The 11,673-nt window shown below is 40.8% G+C and overlaps 1 protein-coding gene across 1 annotated transcript; it reads left to right on the top strand.

Annotated features, from left to right (window-relative positions):
- The first annotated feature begins 1,724 nt into the window (after nt 1-1,724).
- Nucleotides 1,725-11,257, top strand: LOC308413067 (uncharacterized protein). Its single transcript, XM_080907854.1, has 5 exons — nt 1,725-2,596; nt 4,615-4,774; nt 5,176-8,012; nt 8,256-9,408; nt 9,508-11,257. The coding sequence occupies exons 1-5, from the start codon at nt 1,889-1,891 to the stop codon at nt 11,013-11,015; spliced, it is 6,366 nt and encodes a 2,121-aa protein (XP_080763980.1). The 5' UTR covers nt 1,725-1,888; the 3' UTR covers nt 11,016-11,257.
- The last annotated feature ends 416 nt before the right edge of the window (nt 11,258-11,673 follow it).

Raw genomic sequence — 11,673 nt, 5'->3', positions numbered from 1 at the left:
TATGGGAACTGTAGTACAGTGACACAGCTCTCGACTCCTGATGCATGTGCTCGAACATTAGCTTCTCTCCCAACGGCCAAAATTCAAAATCCACAACATCCAAGTGTAGATACAATGCTACAGATTTCCCCACTTTCTTGTTTATTTACTAAAGCCCCGCTGCACAAACTGCATGAACTCTAAATACTGATGCATCATGTGTCCTGATGGTGGATTTTCAATACCTGCTGTGAGGTAAAAGTGCTCTCTAAAGACTTTATTCTACCTCACGCTGTCAGCAGCGCGCAAAATCTTTAACCTAATCCCTATTAGGCGAAGACCTCTCAAATCTGATTAGACAGACTGCTTGCAAATTAGAAATAGTCCAAGCCACCTGTGGTATCTGTTGGAAGAGGCAAACACTCACTAATATCATTTAAACTGGAAATCAGGAATACTTTCATTTCCCACCATCTTCTTCATTTATTTCTTATTCTGGTACTTACTAGACCCTTCTCTGAGTCACCCAATATTTATTACTTTGTCTTTAAGTGCAAATAAGGAAAAGGAGAGATGAGGTATTTATGGCCAATAAGGCTGAGAAAACCTTATCGCCGGTAAATATGGCCAATAAGATCATTTCTGTATTGTAAATGGAGATTTCCTACTGGAAATAATACAAAATAAGCTATTCGATAAATATATACATGTATATCCCACACTTTCTCTAATACAATAACATAATCATTTATTTACTTCCTTACAAATAAAAGCATTCTCTTCTAGTCCTCTGTGGTACACTCTCTACGTATTTTCGCGTTTTTGCTGCCTTATGTGCTGATTAAGTGTGAGCAAAGATTAGGCAAATTGGCCATGATGTTGCACGTCCTAAAATAGCCCTCGAACGCTGCTGAGAGGCTTTGACCAGCGCTCGGAGGAGCAACAGATACACGCTTTCTGTTGTTTTAGCTGTTATTATTAGGATAAAATGGGAACTATCCGGTAAGATTTTGTTTGTTTCATCTATCGGCATGTTTGCTTATCCAGTCAGTCATTTTAATGTGTTTCAAGTGGGTTGTCTGATCTAGTGTATGGGTGGGGTGTGAAGGGCCTGTGTTTACGTTCACTTTGACTTGCTGATCACACTGTTGTTTGTTTACTGTTTATAAGTTATAAGTTACAAGACATTATTCATCATCATTTCCATGCGATCTTTACTGTACACTAATATATGTATCTTCTATTGATGAGAGCAACAAAGGCTCTGAAGTACAAATGGTGCTCTTTCAATGTGTCTTTTTTTAAATTTTAGATAGTGTTTATATTGACTTATAATATACAAATGTTTATATTGTATTATCATATTAATATAATCTAAATAAAGTTGCCAGTTTATTGGGTACACTTAGCTAAATGTAATTCAGTCTAACTGTTCTGTATTAAATCCTGTATTTGTGGAGTTTTAGCATGTAGTTTATGACACTGAACTCTGTTGCAGTATAACCAGAGGTGTTTCTATTACTTTGTTCGCCTTACATTAAAGTTGAAAGGTTTTCTCTGTAATGGATTACAGAATTTGCTCAGGAAAAATGATTATATTCTGCAGCCCTCTTTATGTACATTTGCAGTCAGTTTAGTTTCACTCACGACAACTTAAATGCATCCTAAAACCTACACACTGAGAAAATTCTAAAGAAAATGGTTTGTGGTAGTTTGATATTCATTTATTTTATTTTTTCATTATATTTCACATAAACAGCTAATGTCCTTTGCACTAAGCCAAAAGTGCAGTTTCCCTATTACTATTGTATTATTTCTCTTATTGTCTATATTATAAGCAACTTTTATATATCTTGGTTTCATCAAATTAGAGAAAAAAAAGGATAAAAGCGACTTTGACTACACTGAAATGGCCTCTCTGTTCTCTTTTCAGTTCCCTCCAGACAGTATGAGCACTACACCTATCCAGGAACCCCCTACCCAGGGACTGTCCTCTGGGAGTGGGCAGACCTTACCCTCCCGACCCCTGCAGCTCTCGTCTGACCCTTCAGCTTCTAAAAGAGTATGTTTCTACAAAAGCGGTGACTATCAGTTTGGAGGGCATCGAATGGTCATCAATACCCGCACCTTTAAGACCTTAGATGCTCTACTGGATGTTCTTTCCAAGAAAGTGCCCCTGGCATTTGGAGTGAGGACTATCACCACACCCCGGGGGACTCACCTTGTTAAGGCATTAGATGACTTACATGATGGAGGTGCTTATGTGTGCTCTGACCAGAAACGTGTGAAGCCAATAAATCTGGATGAAGTGAACCGGCGGCAGGTACCTTGGAATACTACCAGACCGCTCAGTGCAGGGCGACGGCGGCGGCGTCAAGGACTCAGATTTGGTCAGTTTGGCAGCAAGAATGAAGCCATCAGGCCAGCAAAGGTCACTGAAAGGGTGGCAGTACGGACACCAAAGAGGCTTATGGTCATCAAGAACAGGGATCCAAGTGTTAAACGCACAATTGTTTTGCAGAGAAGAACAGCTCCAACATTTGATGCGTTGCTGGATTACCTATCGCAGATCCTGCAGTTCCCAGTGCTGAAACTCTACTCTACAGATGGAAGAAGAGTAAGTTCTCGATAAACTGAAAATAGGAATCATCACTAGTCCTGTGAAATGGGTAAAATTTCCAAAATAAATCTTTATGTCATCAGTGTTACATGTTACATGTTGCTATTTGTCCACGTTTTCAGTCTTTATCCTTTACAAACCAGATGTTTTTGCTAGTTTCTGAACAAAAGGGATGGAGGGATTTAAATATCTGAAATACTGGATTACTCATGAGTTTTACAGAGCACAGTTCATTCTACTGGAGCCACAGAGGTGTCTCCCTCCACCCACACCTTCCTCACCCACATTGTTAGATCAGGAGCTCAGCGAGGAAAAAAAATCTGTCTAAAGGTGTGTGTTTGGATAGAAACAGATCGAGCTATGCACCTACTAGTATTGTTCTCAGATAGATACCGACAAATGTAGGGTGTTTTTCTTTTAAGTAAATGTAGCGCAGTTACATTTCATTTTAATCTCACTCTGCAATCAGTGAAAATAAATTTGTGCAATTGCCTCAGGATTGTAGGTGATTTCTAAAAGAAAGTTTTACGAGAAGAGAAAGGAGATAGAATTTGATGGTTCGAATATTTAACTATAACAGCCAAAAATAACACAAGCACATAGGCTTAGAACTTGGAAATGCATTTTTCATTGTCTATGTGGGTTTAAAAGGAGCAATGTTTTTGTGAATTTTAAATTGGCTCCCTGCTGTGTGAGACCTGTGTTTTCCACTTATTATACTTTCTATGTATAGCAGTAAGTATATTACTTTCTTTCCAAAGACACCTCAATCTATATTAAGCAAAGGTGTGTCTGCCTGGCACAAAACAAGGATGGAAAAAAAAAAAAGCTACAGACAGACAGATATAAACAAATCTACAAAGTGGTTATCCACATTTTTTCAGTCTAATTACATGTTTAAGGTTGACTTTTTACTCTTGTGCTTGTGTTTGACGAAGCAACTTGGGCTTCTGCCAGACTTTTAAACCACGACACAAGGTCAGGCGATCAGCTGATCAGTGGAGTCTTCTCAGTTGTCACGCAATCGTAGATACTCAAACATCCGATTATTCCATAGACATTTAATGTACCAAATTAATTCTCTCAGTACCTTTGAGATGATGAGGATAAAGTCTTTTAGTTTAAATGTTTTTTTTTGTTTTGTTTTTTTAATTAAAGGATTATTTGCCAAGAAATATTTAAATTGAGTTACTCAGGTTTTGAAAATGAAAAATATACACACCACTGTGTGTCATTAGAGATTATTTTGATGTATCTGTTACAAATCCTGATTCATTTTGATGGTAAGAAAAAAAGAGTGAAAATTTTAGGCTTTTATTTTTAATGATCTTTGAGATATTTGTGTTCAAACATCGCCTCTGATGGCATGAAAATAGGTTGATGGTTCGCTTTTAAAAAAATTATATTTAACCTCCTAAGACCCGAACTTTTCCACGGCATGCATTTTAATTTCTCTTTCATATTTGGGCATATTGGGACCCGATGAATGTATAAACAAAGAATTACCAGATTTTTTTTTTAAACCTGATTTGTGTTTCTAAGAAAAATGAGAGCCACATATGAGGATATTCGTTTAAAATTTCAATAGAACAGTAGCAGTATAATGTCCTTGTAGGTGGATATCAGCAAAATTGAGTATTTTGGTCTAAATAATCCAAAATGTGATGTCCATATATGTGGACGCCAGGTCCTAGGAGATTAAAGCTAAAATTGTACAGGACTCGTTCTATATGTTTAACCTTTGTACCATAAAATGTGTGTAAAATATGCAAATCTGAGACGATCAAACAGAAGACCAGTGTTGATTTGAGAAGGAATGACGCAAAAATAAAAGAATCTAATTTTCGGCAGTTTTTAAGGGATATAAATTACAGACTAAAATTGTGTTATTCAAAAAAAAAGCTCAGAAGTGCATAATTTAGAATAGTCACATATAGAGTAAGTGATGCATTCATAAGATGAAGAAAATCTGCGGTTTCCCATGTTGAATGTCAATCTCATTTCTCCTCTTTTAGGTTGATGGTCTTGCTGCTATCATCTTGTGCTCTGGAGTTGTTGTGGCAGCGGGCAACGAGCCTTTCAGATTAGCAAACTATAGTTTTCACAGAACAGGCCAGATGGCACAGGCCATGTTCCTGGAAACTGCTGAACCATCAATGTTACAACCTAGAGCACGTAAGTGTTAGTTTACGCCACGGGGAAAAGGAAATATGTTATGTTTTGTTATTCTATTCAGTTACTCTCATACCTCTCTCATACGCTCTCTGTACGCAAGTTTGAATCTATACAATCTTTTCCTTGAAGTGTCAAATCTCTTAAAAAAGCACAGAGTAATCTCACGTTGTATCTTGTTTACTTTCATACCAAAACAATGGTATAAAATAAAAATGGTAGATTTTTTGTGGGTGTCCGGATTAATTTTCAAAAGAAAGATATGAGAGTGAAGCACATAAGCATGCTTATTATAATTTCTGCTATTCTATTCTTTGAAGCACTACTGCAAAATCTTTACGTGACCCAAGATCTTTTTTCTTTCTTTTTTGTCCCATCTCTTCTCCAAACATCTCTGAAAGCAGAGAATAAAAAGTCTTTCTCGAGCGGACGAGGATCAAGGAACTTCTCCGTGTCATCAGAGCGATATATTGTGAACCAGATAAACAAGTCTCAAAATGGCCACCTGCATCCCCACAATGGAGTACTTGAAGCAGAAGCCAATCAGCATCACACATCTATGGAGATGTCCGGAACTGGCAGGGAAGATAACGTGAATCAAACCTGCATCGTACCTCACGATGATGACATTGAAAAGTCTTTCCGCGTGAATCAAGATGGCAGCATGACTGTGGAGATGAAAGTTCATCTGACCATTAAGGAGGAGGAGATGCTCCACTGGACAACCACACTCAGCCGCACCAGCCTTAGCAAGAGGGCAGCTTGTGCCTCAATTTCTGAGTCAGGCAACCGCTCCCCTGACTCGAACAATGTCATTCCCAAAGACTCCTCTAGTATCAGCGAGGAAGAAACGAAAGAGGAGAACTTTCCCTCCGCAGCTGGAGGCGTCGGCTTTAATGATGAGCGAACATGTGAAGGATACACTTCAACAGCTACGAGAAAAGCGAAAAAAAGTGTCAAACGCACTCCCACACCTGGTCCTCGACATGTTAATAAAAAGGCGTCTATTGAGAGTGTGAAGAGGGTCACAGAGTCAGGGGTGCAAGAGAGCATGCTGGGACATTATTCCTATGTGGAAAGGACAGCCGATGGCGAAACAACGGAGGGATACTGCCTTGTCAAACACAGCAGCAGCAGCAGCAGCAATAGACCCATCCCAAAACCTCGCAAAACAGCATCCGCAGGAATGAGCAACAAATGCACCCCCTCCTCCATCAGGTCATCAGGAGTTGCTGAGGTCCTTCAGATACAGAATAATGGGATGGAGTTTAGAGAGACTGTGATGCATATTTATGAGACCCAAGGCTGCTATGACAACTATTTGGCGAATCAGGAATATAGTGTAGATGGCGTTCCTTTACATGGCTCCCCTCTGGCACCACAAAGTAAACAGTCGACTGACTCAGGGCCTCATTCATCGAGTAATGATTGTGATATAGATTGTAGCTGGCAGCCACCCACTGCTGACTCACTGCAAAGGCAGAAAGAGGAGATGCTATCACTGTCATCAGAGCCAGTATCTCTGACACATGAGAATACAAACAATCTGTCTTCACCGAGTGAAAACGAAACCAAGAGAAACCTTCAAATTCTAGAGAGAGTAAAACTAGACAACACTCCAAAAAGCACGACGAAGAAAAAGATGACTTCGTCTGCCAGGAGCCAGAAGAGTTCAACTTCAACAAGTAACACGGATAAAAAACCGAAGGAAAGCCTAATCAGCCCCTCAAAAGATAGCAAGCATTCATCTGCTGACAAGCTAAGCAGTAAGGTCAGTGTGGGGAAAAGGAGTGTGAATTCTTCTGAAAGTGCTAGAAGTGGTCAAAAGAGTAAAGGAGCAGAAAAGAAAGCAGAAAGTCTCCAATCTAAGAAATCCAATAAAGGTGAAAAAACACCAACAAAGAGCTCAGCCTCATTAGTTAGAACAGCACCACAGAGACAAAACACAAGCAAAGAAGCTGCTAGCGATATTGGCCACAATGTAAATACTCCAACTGGAAGGCCTCAAATGAAAAAGAACATGTCAGACATTTTGCAACCCAACAAATCTCTTACTAAAAAGACAACTAGCAAGCCAAAATCCATGCCTGAAAGCGGAATATCACCAACAAAACCGCTTGTTTCGATGCCTTCTCTCGATCCTTCACCCTCCGAGATCCACCAATATGTTGAGAACTGGTTGGAGAAAGTCACCCCAGACCAAGTGCCATATCCAGAGGAGGTGATCACAGAGGAAACACAATCTCGAACAAAGGTTATATTTCAGATAGGCGGAGATTCTGAATCAGATGAAAAAAATGAATGCCATACTAATTTTGATGAAAATAACCCATCCTCCAATGATGTTATAAAGGGATCATCATCTTGTTTATCAGTTCCTCTTAGCCACCAAGAACTAACAACAGTACAAGGTTTAAGTGTTTCTATGCCAAATGTCAGAGCTGACCTTGAACATCAGGAGAACAGACTGAGGCCACACAAATCTGCAGAGGCCATCTGTCCAGCTGGCGACGAAACATCTTCATCATCTAACTTTTTGAGTCCCAAAGCAAAGATAAAGCCTGCCCTGCAACAACTCTGTTCATCCATTCAGTGCATCAGAAGAGCCTCTGACACCAACGTGGCATCCAACCTTGAAAAATCTAACAGCCTTCCCGATTTCCCGACACAAGTAGCCTCAGTGTTTGGCTCGTCGTGTAAAGCCTTTGTGTCATTCTTGTCAGTGATGACTCTGAGAGATCACCTCATAGACTCCACACCACGAGAAGATAAAATATCAAGAACCAAGTCAGAGGCGATGCTAATGATGGAGTCCCTGCAGAAGATTTCGGCCATCGAGGACGAGGAAGAGCAGAGAGCAAGTCTGACTGATTTGCAAAGCAGAGCATCTTCTCGTTTAAGACAGAGCTGGAAGGATTTCCAGATTCTGAGGGAAAGGCTTGAAAGTGAACCCCTTTCTCCCAAAGTGTCAGAAACGGAGTTTGCGCTCGATGTCGTCTCTGAAGGCGGCGATGCATTTGAGGAACAGCATTCGGGCATTGATGAGCTGATGGAGGAGCTGAGCATGCCGCAAGACCTCAGGGAACAGATCGCTTCGACAATCAGAACTTTTTACCCTGTGGAAGAGAGCCAGTGTGTAGAGACTGATCGAAACCAGTCAGACTCAGAGGAAGATTTAGAGCAATTTGTCCAGGACTGTAACGATGAAACAAAACAATCACTTGAGTCTGATAGTCGATGTGTAACTGAAGACACTCCTGATGCAGTTTATACCCAACAGGGACAAATAATAAGCAAGTCAGAGCAGCCTAGTGAAACCCAAGAATCACAGACAGAAAAAGAAGAGTTATTAAAAGACAAAGAAAATGAGACAAAAGAAGAAGAAAGTGGCAAAGAGGAACAATTAGAGGAGGAAAAAGAGGTAAAGATGAGGGAAGATGAAGATACAAAAGAGACAGAAGCTGATTGTTACACGACTGAAAAGGAAGATTGGGAAAGAGAGGAAGAGGAAGAAGAGGAGCAAGAAGCAAAATCAGGGGAAGTAAGTAGTGAAGAATCTATTGATAAAGAAGAGGGAGGGGCATATGAAGAGGAGGAGACAAAAGAAGAAGAAAGTAGAAAAGAGGAACAACTAGAGGAGAAAAGAGAGGTGAAGATTAAGGGGGATGGAGATACAGAAGATGAAAGTGAAGGGACTGAAAAGGAAGATGGAGAAAGGGAGGAAGACAGAGAAGAAGAGCCAGAGCAATCAGACGAAGACAGCGGAGAGGGGTCTGTTGATAAGGAAGAAGCAGGGGTGGATGAAGAAGAGCAAGGGACAGATGAAGAGGAAACAACAGAGGAAGTAGATGAGGTGAACCAGCAATATAGAGATAGAACAGACACAGAGGCCGATAGTGAAGGGACTGAAAAAGAAAATAGGGGAAGAGGGGAAGATGGAGAAGAAAAGCCAGAGCAATCAGAATCAGAGGAAGTGAGTGATGAGCAATCTCTTGACAAGAAAGGAGCAGGGGCAGATGAAGAGGAGGAAGAGATGACACTGGATGAAAGAGAGCTGGGGGATGAATTAGGAGAAGGAGAGGAAGAAGAGGCTGATGAGACAGATGAAGATTTTATGAATGAGGACCCAACTCAGTATAGTGCTGAAGAAACAGATGAGAGAGAGGGTGCTGGGGAGACAGAGGAGGAAGAGAAGATAAATGAGAAGGTTTGCGAGGAAGGTGAGGAAAAAAGCAGTGATGGAGGGGAAAATGAGGAGAGGCATAAGGAGGAGAAAGAAGATGAAGGTGACAATGTGGAAGACACAAATAAAGGGGGTGGAGTAGAAAATGTAACTGTAGAATTAGAGCAGGAGGAGGAAGAAAATGAAGAGTTACATCTTGTTACAGGTGATGTAGAGCAGGAACTACTGGAAGGTACTGACGTATCTGACGATGAGGAAAAGAAAATTGGGGATGGTATTGAGGCAGATGAGGAAGAGGAGGTGGAAGCAGAAATAAATGGAGTTACTGCAACAGATGCAGAGGAAAGTGTTAGTGAAAATGCAGATGATGACAAGGAAATGGAAGAATTTAATGAAGATAGAAATGAGCTAGAAGTTGAGGATGAAAAGGAAACACAGCAAATAGAAGAGGTTAGTGAGGGAAACAATGAAGAGGAGGAGGTAGAAGAAGAGAGAGAACAAGATGAAGAACATGAGGAGGAAGGTAGTGGAGATTCTGTGGTTAAAAATACAGAGGAAGAGAGAGCAAGGACAACAACAGACGAGGAAGAGGTAGACGGAGGAAGGGACATGGACACAGAAGATGAAAAGTATGATGAGGCTGAAGACAGGAGGAGAGAGCCGGAGCAAACAGAAAGTAGTCAGGAGGAAGAATCAGCAGAAGAGAGAGAATGTGGAGAAGAGTTAGAGAGGGATGAAAATCTGACAGCAGGTCAAACTGGAGATGAAGAGGAGAGGGAGGATGATGAAGAGAAGGAGCCACAAGAGAAATTAGACCAGGAAAAAAAACAAGGCACTGAATCCCCAAGCAAATACTCCTCTGAAGGTCAGTGTGCTGATGACAAAGGTAACGGAACAGACACGGTTACTGAAACAGATGAAGGAGGAGAGATGCTTACAGAAAGAAGTGGCAGTTTATCTCATCCAGGGGAAATATCCCAGGAATTACTCGACTTTGTGAACTATGCCCTCCGGTCTTCTTCGCTTGTATTCATATATGACAAGGATGGGAACATTAGGATAGAGCCTGATAATGCTCAGGTTGTAAAAACCAAGCAAAGTGTTCTTCTGAAAAGCAGAAAAGACAGTTCATACGGCTTAAAATGCCTGCCAAGCCCGAGCACCTCTGATTTATCTGATTACAGACCAGAAACATCAGAGAGCGGCAGCTATAGAACTCAGGAGTCTGTAGATATTATGTCAGAGAGTGGAGGAGAGGCTTCAGAGAAACCTTCTCCAGTCTATACACATTCAGCTGTCCAAGCTGAGAGGACAAGTCTGGAACTGGCTAGCTCAAAGTTGTCTGTTGCAAGTAACTCAGGAACCTTTCCTAGTTCCAGTGACTCAGGTACTAAAGCCTCAAGGGAGGATCTTTCTTACTTCAGTGCAGCAAGCTCATTAAAAGCAGATCGTGAAGCCACCACACAGGCTGCACAGTGCATTTCTTTTGTCTCACAAAACTCAGCGGATGGGGTTTTGATTGATCAAGGCAGATGGCTCCTAAAGGAGAACCATCTCATAAGAAAATCTCCTCCAGTCTCGCTGGGAATGTACAGCAATTTGGACAGCACATCCGTAGACACAGGTCAGGAGAACACTAGCGACGATTCCCCGCCCCATTTCAAAACTCAGCACAGTCCCCTTGCAGCCATATCCTCATCAGAACTCGAGGAGATGGCGAAGCCTCCGACTCCAAAGTGCATCTACTACAACCTGCCACATGGTAGCGACTCGGACCCCTTTTTAGATGCTTCAAGTATTAAAAGCAGTGCTCGAGGCAGGGGTGTCAGGGTGTCACCTACTATTGACACATCAAAAACCTGGGCAAATAAAAATGGCAGTCAGTCTTCCTTTGCGTCAGTGGAGTTCAGAATCCCAGACAGAAAAGTTCATCCCGAGGGCGAGTCAGCGGTTGTGACACAGCCAAGTAGGACATCTGGTGGCGTAAGCCATGTACTACAAGCACAAGACTCAATGGACAATCTGCATTTGAGATGTGGCCAATACTGCCCCATACTATGATATTTAACAGAATCAGCTGCTAGTATTGACTGTGTTTGTTGTTTAATGTCATGCAACTTGAAAAATTTGTTGTTTTATCTGTAAATAATTATGAACCATGAGAGTTGTGCCTCTTATTTGCATTTGCATACAGAAAAAAAGTCTAAATTTACGATATTTTTTGGTGCTGAATATCAGGTAGTGTTTGATAGGATAGAAGAATGTAAACAAATAAGACCTATTTTTCTTCTCCCTCAAATCTCTTGAACATCATACGGGAAATAAAAAAAAAGGTCATCTGTAATAGAAAGCAGATTTCATTGCTTGTATTATTTTACTGCTGGTTTGGGTTTGTCCAGAACATTTGTTTCTAATAGCTGTTTGATCTTTTTAGATTAAAGAACTGATTTACTTGCAAAAAATCTATAAGTTATAGGTTTCTTACCCAAGCTCATTTAATCAGCAGGATATATACTACTTGTGAATTGGACTACTGTAGTACTGGCTTTTTACTTTAGGGTTTGGTTGAGGCCAAAAATAGAGTACAAAGGAGTGAAACTGATTGGGTGAACACAAAACTGATACTGTTGCTTTGGTTCTGTAATAATTGAATGCTTTCTTATTTTATCAACATATCAGGATGTGTTAAAGTGGTCATCAGGATAACCAATGATAGAAA

This window comes from Rhamphochromis sp. 'chilingali', assembly GCF_963969265.1.
Source record: "Rhamphochromis sp. 'chilingali' genome assembly, chromosome: 16".
Classification (NCBI taxonomy): Eukaryota; Metazoa; Chordata; class Actinopteri; order Cichliformes; family Cichlidae; genus Rhamphochromis; species Rhamphochromis sp. 'chilingali'.
Note: the sequence above shows the minus strand (reverse complement) of the source record. Positions and strands in the feature narration are given on the sequence as shown.